The 12693-nt window shown below is 39.4% G+C and overlaps 1 protein-coding gene across 7 annotated transcripts in view; it reads left to right on the forward strand.

Moving 5' to 3' along the window:
- The window catches only part of LOC123746717 (kinesin-like protein KIF12), a 97757-nt gene that overhangs the window by 9927 nt on the left and 75137 nt on the right, over nt 1–12693 (forward strand). For 2 of the 7 annotated variants that reach the window (XM_045728436.2, XM_069316800.1), the window contains exons 1-2: nt 1048–1193; nt 2656–3051. The exons of 1 other annotated variant lie outside the window; for it this stretch is intronic. In XM_045728436.2, coding sequence (XP_045584392.2) covers nt 2903–3051 — 149 coding nt within the window. In that variant the 5' untranslated portion in view covers nt 1048–1193; nt 2656–2902. Of the gene's footprint in view, nt 1–1047; nt 1194–2655; nt 3052–12693 lie in introns of those variants that run through there. 4 more of the 7 variants (XM_045728437.2, XM_069316798.1, XM_069316799.1 and 1 more) reach the window with 4 other exon arrangements.

Below are 12693 nucleotides of genomic sequence, written 5' to 3' on the forward strand. Positions count from 1 at the left end.
ACCTAACCTATGCCTTACTAAACTCAAAATCCTAATATATAATAATATTAATTTTATATATACTATAGTATATAGTATAGGTGTCTGGAGCATATATACTGGCCGTGGTTCTCCAGCAGCTGGAGTATAAGTGGAGCATATATACTGGTCGTGGTTCTTCAGCAGCTGAAGTATAAGTGTCTGGAGCATATATTCAGGCCATGGTTCCCCAGCAACTGGAGTATAAGTGTCTGGAGTATATATACTGGCCATGGTTCCCCAGACGCTGGAGTATAAGTGTCTGGAGCATATATTCAGGCCATGGTTCCCCCAGCAGCTGGAGTATAAGTGGAGCATATATACTGGCCATGGTTCCCCCAGCAGCTGGAGTATAAGTGGGGCATATATACTGGCCGTGGTTCCACAGCAGCTGGAGTATAAGTGGAGCATATATACTGGCCGTGGTTCCACAGCAGCTGGAGTATAAGTGGAGCATATATACTGGCCGTGGTTCCACAGCAGCTGGAGTATAAGTGGAGCATATATACTGGCCGTGGTTCTCCAGCAGCTGGAGTATAAGTGGAGCATATATACTGGCCGTGGTTCCACAGCATTAACCCCTCCCCCCTCCAGCAAGGCGCCCCACCGCGCAGGCGCACTTGTGCTCGGTATCGATTGTAATGTAAAATATACATAAACTCGTCCGATTCCCTTGAATTACTTTAATTCTCATATTTTTCTACTAAAACTTTTGTGTTGCTTGTTAGGGAAGATCCCTAGTTCATGTGTTATCTGATTCGCGTCGCTGAGAGCAGGATTGGGATGTATTATACAGGGCACGGATGATTTACAGGTTTGTACTGATATATGTGATGTTCCATGTAGCCTAGTCAACAAACACTGTGGTATTTACTGTAGCGCATAGTTAACGTTGCACTACATATTTTTATTATTAGATTAATGCTTGTTTAAATACGATAATTGAGGCGTCGTAGTTAGTATGACTATCACGATCATGTTAATACGATCGGTATATGATGATAAGAGTTAAATTGAGTGAAGTGAAGCTTGTTTTGTGAGGAGTTGTCGCACCTCCGGCAGGTGTAGGGTTAATAGTTAGTTATGAAGTGTACAAGTTGAACGAGAACTTTCAGTCAGGACCTGACAGTGGCTACGACGAGGTGCTTCCGCTGGTGGACCCTTTTCCCTAACTTGTACCGTCCAGTGTTTTAATTCTTCTCGTGTGTTTAATTCCTCGTGGTTCTCCGTCGGCGCGTTTAGTATGTGAGATGAATCTTGGCCCGCGGGTTGCTATATACGGCCAGTGATATAGTGTTGAAAAATAGAACATTGTTATGAATGGCAGTAGTGGAAAGGTTGGGAGCATGCGTCAGGTGGAGCTCCCTTTGGCACGTGTCATCAGCCTATTCCGCCCACCAGTGCATGATTTATGTCGCAGTTACCATAAGGATATGCTGATGTTTATGTAATACTAGTTTTTAAGTTAGGTACGGTAATTAGGTCTACGTAGTGTGATATCAGTTACATATATACTTTGGAAAAAGCAACGCCCGCCGAATGATCACTTCGTTAATTCAGATTCCAGTCTTATTAGCAAAAAAATATTGATTTTCACACATGGTGAATATTAGGGAGATGAGAATATATTTCAGTGAACATATTGGGATATGTTGCCATAGATACCATAAGTTACAAAGTGGAATTCAAATGGATGGTTCTTGTGTAGCTAGCCGCTCTAAGCTATATCAAATTAAATAATAAAAACACCAAATCGGAAACATCGTTCTTGTGATTTTTAACTAATTTTGCTTCATAATGTGAAACCATCTCATTTCCCAAAAATCTTGGTAATTAAATGTATACTGTAGTCCTCCCTTCAATATTAATATCAACGTTACTGAATAAATAGTTCTCGTTAAATAGTTTGCATTATAAAAAGCTAAGTCAAGCTACACTTTAAAGTTTGAGACTAGGCTGAAAACATAGGCTACTTGTCAAGTAAATTCGGAATGAAACGTACGAATGTTGCAAAAGACATGTAATGTAAGACAAATATATAGGATTAATGGAAGCGAAATCCATTTTGGAGGATTAATAAATTAATCCTCCGTAACTTTGGGGCCATATGTGTTAGAACAACGGTCTTGTATGATTCGAGCCCAAATTTAAATCCTCCCAACGATCCAAATTGTGTATATACAAGTATACAAATAATTAGTATATATATATTGAAGTAAAACGCGGTTCGAACCGGGGCCAGGAGAAGGGTTAGTCTAGTAGTTAATGTTGAGAGAAACGCGAGGAAGAGACGGTATACAAATTATCCTTCACCGGTAAATACTTCCCCAATAGATCATTAATAGAGGGGACTCTATTCCCTAATAGAGGCGAGCGGTAGCCTATGCTGCAGCATACTTGGTCTCTATATAGATAGCTATTGTAAAAATAAATGTATATAAATTTATAATATGAATATAAATGTATAAATAAATACTCGGACAGTAGTTTCAGGAGATGTGAGTTCTCCTGTAACTGTGAATAAGTCTTAAAGAAATAGCGTGAATCACTTTCCGTGGCCATTTTGTTTTGTAGATATATTTTGAAATGTTTACATATTGCCAGTGGCTACGGCTAATTATTCTTTTACTTGTATAGCAGATTAGTGTGTCTGTGTATATTATTCACACCATAATTATAAGAAATATTTGACGAACAAATACTTTTCAAAGATTTTGTATGAGTTGTAGGCCTACAAACATGAACTGAGTTTGATAGGTTGTTAAAGTGAACGCCATACAGGCATGCCCGGACAAGTCGTATAAACAATGGTCAGTAGACCCACCACAACAACTCGCTAGTAGAACTTTGCTGATAACCCACGAGTGAGCACCGCTTGAGCGCTATGGTTGAGCGCCGAGTGGGCCGCAGGGGGGACTCTCCTGGGTCCAGGGAGTCCCTAATGTCTGGGGGCTCAGGGACCTCTGAGGGCTCCAGCCTCAACGGCAGCAGAGGCTTCACAGGACATTCGACTCTGCCTTCCCCCAGTGAAGGGTAAGTGTGCCGAAGACACGGAATGATTTATTCTTTTGTTTAGTGTTGAAGGCCTAACCAGGGGCGGGAAAACGGTTAATCGTTTTACATACAAGTATTTTGATGAACAAACCACGCTAGAAAGTGAAGGGACGACGATGTTTCGGTCCGTCCTGGACCATTCTCAAGTAGATTGTGAGAATGGTCCAGGACGGACCGAAACGTCGTCGTCCCTTCACTTTCTAGTGTGTGGTTTGGTTAACAGTTTTCCGGTTTGTTCAAATTCGATAGTACCGATTTCTAATTTTGTTCGTCAGTATATGTACCATGGTGCTCATCCTTCCTATAAGTACTCTCAAAACAGTATGATGGGCTGCCTTTGAGCATGTATTTACTATGTGTCTGCAGTATCCAGTTCTTGGGCCCCGCCTGTCTAATGTAACCGGTTCAGGACCTGTTTTCAGCTAGCATCTACTATATAGTCAAAGTTAGAGAAGGAAAATTATATATAATATAGATAAGTGTTTGCGCTTAATAATAGGTTATCCTAGCGCCCAGTCTCTGATCACCTACAACATGACACCTAAATTGACTATTAAAGTTCGTGCTTTTTCCTGTTACTGCTTAATACTAGGTTAGGTTAGATTGTTAGATTTGAATGATGATATCAACAGTGCAAAACCTAGCGCTTGCTTGAGCCAAAAGTGACGATAGACGCAAATTCAATAAAGGGTTCCGCATTTTTTTTTTTTTTGATATATATACAAGAGTTGTTACATTCTTGTAGAGCCACTAGTACGCGTAGCGTTTCGGGCAGGTCCCTGGAATACGATCCCCGCCGCGAAGAATCATTGTTACAACCAAGTACACATTTTACTGTTGAGTTAAACAGAGGCTACAGTTAAGGATTTACGCCCAGTAAATCCGGCCAGGATACGAACCCATGACAAAGCGCTCGCGGAATGCCAATTTACACAATTCCCCCATGCGGGATCTTTGTGAGGGCAGTAGCATTCCCGGTTGCACTTCTTCGCGTCTGGGATTATCCCGGACGTAGTTCGAACCCTCATCACGGCCCTTGTGGATTTGTTTAGAGCCGTCACTTTTGGCCCGACCTCTGGCGTTTCGATGAGCTATGACGTAACAATCGATCATCCAATGACATTTTATAAGATGCCATTCATTGGTCAGGAAGCTAGTAATCGATAAGCATTGACGTCACTACAGTTGGTAATCAATGATAGTTTGATTGCCAGTGACGTATGGGTGATGAGTTAAATGGCATTGTTTGGGTTAATATCAGTGAAATGAGAAAATGTCATTGTTTAACTAGTGGTCTCTACTTATTTCACTACCTTTCTGTAAGACTGTTTGCAGCATTGACTTTAACCTATTTGTCTATAGGTAAACAATGGGTATAAAACGTAAAAAATGTTTACGTTTGTGTATTAATTAGGTAAGTTTAGATTTAGGAAAGACGGGTAAATACTGGTTCTGTAACTGGGTTGTTGATTTCTGGAACCATTTACCGCGTACCATAATAGAAATAGGATCCCTTGATTGTTTCAAGCAATCAAGAGATATATTTATAGGTTAGATATATATGAGATTGGGTGGATATAAATAGATGTCTCTTTACCGAACCTGTATTTACCCAGATCTTTTCTAAATTTAAACTTGGCCAATTGATACTCATTTAATGTTTAATAACATCCTAGTAACTGCTAAACTAGTCAACCTGTCCTCTCCCCCACCCAAGTATTTACTAGACTTGTTCGGCTGAAAGCATGATGTTAATTTAAGTTCCGCTTTAGTAAATATAGATAAAATAGTTATTAAACTCATCTCTTCGTCATTATCAGTTATCTGACCTGTCTCCCATGATTCACAACAAGTTTTACAAATGGCCGTTCATGTTTAACAAATTTGCCATCATTTTATTCCAGCTCCTTTTAGGTCCTTTGACCTTTCTACTGAAATAGGCTACCGGATGGAGTAAATTATACGCATCTCGCTGAAATAGGCTACCGGATGGGGTAAATTATACGCATCTCGCTGAAATAGGCTACCGGATGGGGTAAATTATCCGCATCTCGCTGAATTAAGGGTATACCTTAATTGCAATAAGGTATACCCTTATACAATATGCAATAGGTATACCGCTGTGCGTCAGTGTGCACCTCTCACTCTTTCTCAAAATCAGGAATAGCCAATACCTGTGTCGTGATTAGTTGGTCATATGCTCAACTATTCCAGCATAGTTGAGGCAGTTGATTGTGGTAAGGTTCGTGATGTTGTGTACCTTGATATTTTTACAAAGCTTTTGATACAGTGCCATATGAAAGACTGATTAAAAAGATAAGAGGCTCATGGTATTGGGGGTGCTATATTAAGCTGGATTAGGGTACATAGGTAACAAAAGTAACTGCAGAAGGCTTATTGGCCCTTACGAGGCAACTCCTATTTATACCACCCAAATCATTCATGCATGTCCAACCCACGCATGAAACAATTGAGGTAATTGGTTCCACAAATCAACCTCCCTGTTACCGAACCAGTATTTACCCAAGTATTTCCTAAATCTAAACTTGTCCAATTTATACCCATTATGGCTATATTTGGTATGGAAACAGTTTCCTTTGGGGGGGGGAGTTAAATGGGGGTTAAGTCGGAGCGGGAAAAGGTTCTGTCCTGGGACCTCTGTTTTTCATAATAAGAACATAAGAATAAAGGTACCTGCAGAAGGCCTATTGGCCCATACTAGTCAGCCCCTATTTATAACCACCCAATCCCACTCATATGTCCACGCAACCCATTTAAGCTTTGTCAATCTTTCGTCCATATGACAGGTTTGAGGGCTTAACTTTCTTATCCTACGTTGGAGGCGATCTAATGAGTCTATAGCATGGTCACCAAAACTGAACTGCCTAATCTAAATGAATCTAATAAATCTAAGGTTGGTTATAGATAGGAGCTGCCTCGTAAGGGCCAATAAGCCTTCTGCAGTTACCTTGTTCTTATGTTCTAAGCCTTAACCAGAGCAAGATAAGCTGAAGAATAACGACGGAACGTCGTAGTCTCATCGTGTATGTGGTTTAGATAGGAATTTTGTATACTGCTCCAATACAGTTTGTCTACATTCCCTTGGCTCCCAACCACTTGGGCTGGACGGTAGAGCAACGGTCTCGCTTCATGTAGGTCGGCGTTCAATCCTCGACCCGACCGACGATAACAGTTGGATAATATTCCTTTCCCCCGGCCCATCCCAAATTATTATCTTGACCGCAGTCATGATGGCTTGGCGCTTTCTCCCGATAGTCCCCTTCCCTATCCTTGGCTTTCAACCTGGCAAAAATATGCTTCCCCATACATTTATCCCCAGTTCTAATTAACATTTCAGTATAACAATGATTACAATTTGTAATTATTGATTCAAGCAGGTATAATTGCCAGTAAATCGTTATAGGGAATCCAATTTTCATTAATAATTCTAGCAGGTCATCTCATAACCAATGGATATAAAATTAAAAAAAAAAAAATAGGTTAGAATAGGCTGTTAATAAATTGTCGCTTTCATTTATTAAAAGAAAATTCATATATAATAACTCGTTCATATTTAAGTGACAAAACTTTAATAACTCAAAAATAGAAAAGAAATATATTTCAGAGGCCTCTCTTAAATTCCGTAAACTTCATTACCTCATCGTCTGAATAAAACTGCAGAAGGCGACGTACACAAACATTAACGAATATATTCATCCATTGTTGTTTCCTTCCACGCGAGGATGTCCTCCTGGAGTTTGGGAAGACGACTATAGGAGCCCCGGTCCAGAGGGCACCGCGTGAAGGGGTCCAGCCCGGACTCCAGTATGAGGCGAATCAGCGTCGACTTGTCGATCACCATCTTGGAGGAGTGTAGCAGGACCGGCGCCTCCATCACCGCCTGCGTCACGCTGTCTCTGAACTCTTCCGGGACCTCCTCCGATGATTCCTCGTACGGCACTGGGAAATGATGGAAGAAAATACCGGAATCTGCTGCCTTCTTCGCAAGGGAAGATAGATACTGAGCGTGGTCAAGTCGCAGAACACGATAAAGTGATCTAAATATGGTGAAATCGCCTATGACTTTGTAAGCATCATCTAAGAGGTATACGAACAACTTGTATCTTCCATCATCATCTTCTAAGGTCAAGCCAAGTGTAACAAAGGACACTGTTATGGCAACTAGGGTATCTGCAGCGACCTTAGCCAGGCCAGGAGCTCTATAAGCCTTCCAGAGTTTCCGTAAATCCATAAGCGTCAAATACACAAGGATAGCATGCCCGGTCAAATATAATCCATCCTCTCTGATTAAATTTCGTGATTCCTCTGCCATTTGTTTTAAGACCTTCATTAGATTGTAGAGCAAAAATACTTCTGGTCCAATGTTAATTCTTGTTAACTGGCCAACTGCTGCATTACCAATACCAGCAAGGTGGCCATAGTCATGAAGATTGAATAACATATCTTCAAGTCCATGAAGTAATTTTGTATTTTTGTTCTCTGGATATAGGTGATCGAGATCCATATATTTTCCGTTGATTACCAGGCCTGCAGCTGCTTGCCTTCCAGAGGCGGCATCCTGCAAGAAACTCTTTGGCCAAATGTTGATTAAAAGAACCATTCTCAGACGCAGGTACGGGTTAGGGCACATCTCTGGGTCTGCGAACATTGTTAGTATCCAGGGCTTCACGATAGACTCCAGTGCGCTTAAATTGATGTCATTTTCGGGCTCACAAGATGGTGCTAGGTAAATAATTTTCCAAAGGACATCTTCCCATTGCCCAGTCATCTTGACCGACGTCGTACGCAAGGAAAGAGTTAATGTGCACAAAATTCCAAGTTGTAATCTGCCAGCAAATAACATCGTAGAATTGTTACTATGCAAGACAAGAATGTCTTTAGATTCGTCAATAAAGTCTAACATTTCGTCGGCAGAAAATTCTTCACCAAGGTTCATTACGTCGACTAAGATCGATAGTGGAAGACTAGGAAAATAATGAGCTACAGCTGTGGCATCCATTGTCTCGGAACGTGTGACAGACTGACAGAGTAAGAATAGTTCCAACACGCTACCAACTGCAAATGAATAACTCTCTTGACTCCAGGTTAATATATAGGTCGCGCTAGGAGGAGGTGACGTGACAAGCCTGGAGATTGAGGCGTATGTGCAGGCTGCTTCACTTGTTATTAATTAAAAATAAGTTTCTAGAATACAAATTATAGAAACAATCCTATTATCTTTGGAAATTTACGCATAAATATTAACTCTTTGCCTTTAAATATCTGATTCCATATCTGAATCGACTTGAGATTGGTCCAGGACGGACCGAAACGTCGTCTTCCCTTCAACTTCTAGTGTGTGGTCTGGTCAACATCTGATTCCATTTACTATCGGGAACTAATCTATGTTTTCAAGGCAGGTGATCTATTCTTATGTTAAAAACATAAGTGCTATTCTTATGTTAAAAACATAAGTGCTATTCTTATGTTAAAAACATAAGTGCTATTCTTATGTTAAAAACATAAGTGCTATTCTTATGTTAAAAACATAAGTGCTATTCTTATGTTAAAAACATAAGTGCTATTCTTATGTTAAAAACATAAGTGCTATTCTTATGTTAAAAACATAAGTGCTATTCTTATGTTAAAAACATAAGTGCTATTCTTATGTTAAAAACATAAGTGCTATTCTTATGTTAAAAACATAAGTGCTATTCTTATGTTAAAAACATAAATTAATAATTGAGTCTCAACATGGTTTTATAAATGGCCGTTCATGTTTAACAAATTTGTTATCTTTTTATTCTAGCATTGTTGAGGCAGTTGATAGTGGTAAGGATTGCGATGTTGTATACCTTGACTTTAGCAAAGCTTTTGATACAGTGCCACATGAAAGACTGATTAAAAAGATAGAGTCTCATGGTATTGGGGGTGCTATATTAAGCTGGATTAGGGCATGGCTATACCAAAGGAAACAGAGAGTTAGTATAAATGGAATCAAGTCAGAGTGGGAAAATGTTGTAAGCGGAGTGCCTCAAGGCTCTGTCCTGGGACCTCTGTTGTTTATAATATATATAAATGATTTAGATTCAGGTTTGAGTAGCAACATTTGCAAATTTGCCGATGATACGAAAATCGGTAGGGAAATTAATTCGGAGGAGGACTCACTATCACTTCAAGTTGATCTAGATAGGGTTTTGAAATGGTCAAAGGATTGGCAGATGCAGTTTAATGCTGATAAATGTAAAGTTCTGAGGTTAGGTAATGATGATAGAGTTACAAGATACGAGCTAGATGGTGTTGTGATTGCGAAGTCGGATTGCGAAAGGGATCTGGGAGTTATGATTAGTAAGAATTTAAAACAAAAGGATCAATGCATAAATGTTCGTAATAAGGCAAATCGGACACTTGGATTTATTAATCGCAGCGTTAGTAACAAGACACCTGGTGTGGTTCTCAAGCTATATCTTGCTCTAGTTAGGCCCCATTTAGATTATGCAGTTCAGTTTTGGTCGCCATATTATAGAATGGATATAAATTCACTTGAACGTGTCCAGCGTAGGATGACTAAGTTAATTCCCCAAATTAGAAATCTTTCATATGAAGAAAGATTAACAAAGCTTAAGTTGCATTCACTGGAAAGGCGAAGAGTTAGGGGTGACATGATAGAGGTTTACAAGTGGATGAATGGACATAACCGGGGGGATATTAATAGGGTATTAAAAGTATCAACACAGGACAGAACACGAAACAATGGATATAAATTGGATAAGTTTAGATTTAGGAAAGACTTGGGTAAATACTGGTTCAGTAACAGGGTTGTTGATTTGTGGAACCAATTGCCGCGTAACATTGTGGAGGTGGGGTCCCTAGATTGTTTCAAGCACGGGTTGGACAAGTATATGAGTGGGATTGGGTGGTTATAGAATAGGAGCTGCCTCGTATGGGCCAATAGGCCTTCTGCAGTTACCTTTGTTCTTATGTTCTTATGTTCTTATGTAGAGCCTTGAGGCACTCCACTTACAACATTTTCCCACTCTGACTTGATTCCATTTATACTAACTCTCTGTTTCCTTTGGTATAGCCATGCCCTAATCCAGCTTAATATAACTGAAATCAGATTTAGCATAGAATGGAATAGACCAGTAGGAGAAAATTCTGTTAAAGTGCCAGATTTTCGAAAAGCTGATTTTAATAGCCTAAGAAATTTTTTGGGTCAAATTGATTGGAAAGGCTTGGGTATGGGGTGTGGGCCGGTCTTGGAGCGAGACATGAACCCAGCGATAGGTGACTTAAATGGGGATTTCGATGTGGATTCAATATATAACTTATTTAAGAATATTCTAAACAAAGCACAGGAACGTAGTATACCATACAAATTGAATAGATCGTATACTAATGACCCAAAGTGGATAACAAAGAATTTGAAGAACCTTATAGGTAAAAAGAGAGCTTGGTACAAAAGGATTAAAAATGGGGAGGTCACTTTAGAACAGGAATTCGTACAACTGGTTAGAAATGTTAAAAAAGAGATAAGGAAAGCAAAAAGAAACTATGAAGTTCGCATAGCAGGGCAAGCAAAGACAAATCCTAAAGGGTTTTTTCAGTTATATCGTACTAAGACTAGGGAAAGGATAGGTCCATTAAAAACTGAGACAGGTCAAATAACAGATAGTGATGAAGAGATGAGTAGTATTTTTAATAAATATTTTGTATCTGTATTTACTAAAGAGGAACTTAACAATATGCCTTCAGCCGAACAAGTCTATGTGGGTGGGGACGAGGACAGGTTGACGAGTTTAGCAGTTACCAGGGAGGATGTTCTTAAACAAATAGTAAAACTCAAACCAAACAAATCCCCAGGGCCGGATGAAGTGTTTGCTAGGGTGCTTAAAGAATGCAAAGAGGAGCTTTGTGACCCACTGTCAACCATATTTAATAAATCAATAGTCAGGCAGAGTGCCAGAGTTTTGGAAAGTTGCTAATGTGATACCAGTTTTTAAGAAAGGAGATAGATCACTTGCGTCTAACTATCGACCAATTAGCCTAACGTCTATTGTGGGAAAGTTACTCGAATCTATAATAGCAAATAAAATTCGTCTTCATATTGAAAAACATAAATTAATAATTGAGTCGCAACATGGTTTTATAAATGGCCGTTCATGTTTAACAAATTTGTTATCTTTTTATTCTAGCATTGTTATACCAAAGGAAACAGAGAGTTAGTATAAATGGAATCAAGTCAGAGTGGGAAAATGTTGTAAGTGGAGTGCCTCAAGGCTCTGTCCTGGGACCTCTGTTGTTTATAATATATATAAATGATTTAGATTCAGGTTTGAGTAGCAACATTTGCAAATTTGCCGATGATACGAAAATCGGTAGGGAAATTAATTCGGAGGAGGACTCACTATCACTTCAAGTTGATCTAGATAGGGTTTTGAAATGGTCAAAGGATTGGCAGATGCAGTTTAATGCTGATAAATGTAAAGTTCTGAGGTTAGGTAATGATGATAGAGTTACAAGATACGAGCTAGATGGTGTTGTGATTGCGAAGTCGGATTGCGAAAGGGATCTGAGAGTTATGATTAGTAAGAATTTAAAACAAAAGGATCAATGCATAAATGTTCGTAATAAGGCAAATCGGACACTTGGATTTATTAATCGCAGCGTTAGTAACAAGACACCTGGTGTGGTTCTCAAGCTATATCTTGCTCTAGTTAGGCCCCATTTAGATTATGCAGTTCAGTTTTGGTCGCCATATTATAGAATGGATATAAATTCACTTGAACGTGTCCAGCGTAGGATGACTAAGTTAATTCCCCAAATTAGAAATCTTTCATATGAAGAAAGATTAACAAAGCTTAAGTTGCATTCACTGGAAAGGCGAAGAGTTAGGGGTGACATGATAGAGGTTTACAAGTGGATGAATGGACATAACCGGGGGGATATTAATAGGGTATTAAAAGTATCAACACAGGACAGAACACGAAACAATGGATATAAATTGGATAAGTTTAGATTTAGGAAAGACTTGGGTAAATACTGGTTCAGTAACAGGGTTGTTGATTTGTGGAACCAATTGCCGCGTAACATTGTGGAGGTGGGGTCCCTCGATTGTTTCAAGCACGGGTTGGACAAGTATATGAGTGGGATTGGGTGGTTATAGAATAGGGGCTGCCTCGTATGGGCCAATAGGCCTTCTGCAGTTACCTTTGTTCTTATGTTCTTATGTTCTTATGTTGTTGAGGCAGTTGATAGTGGTAAGGATTGCGATGTTGTATACCTTGACTTTAGCAAAGCTTTTGATACAGTGCCACATGAAAGACTGATTAAAAAAATAGAGTCTCATGGTATTGGGGGTGCTATATTAAGCTGGATTAGGGCATGGCTATACCAAAGGAAACAGAGAGTTAGTATAAATGTAATCAAGTCAGAGTGGGAAAATGTTGTAAGTGGAGTGCCTCAAGGCTCTGTCCTGGGACCTCTGTTGTTTATAATATATATAAATGATTTAGATTCAGGTTTGAGTAGCAACATTTGCAAATTTGCCGATGATTCTTTCATATGAAAGAAATCTTTCATATGAAGAAAGATTAACAAAGCTTAAGTTGCATTCACTGG

The sequence above is a fragment of the Procambarus clarkii genome, chromosome 85, assembly GCF_040958095.1.
Source record: "Procambarus clarkii isolate CNS0578487 chromosome 85, FALCON_Pclarkii_2.0, whole genome shotgun sequence".
NCBI classification, from domain to species: Eukaryota; Metazoa; Arthropoda; class Malacostraca; order Decapoda; family Cambaridae; genus Procambarus; species Procambarus clarkii.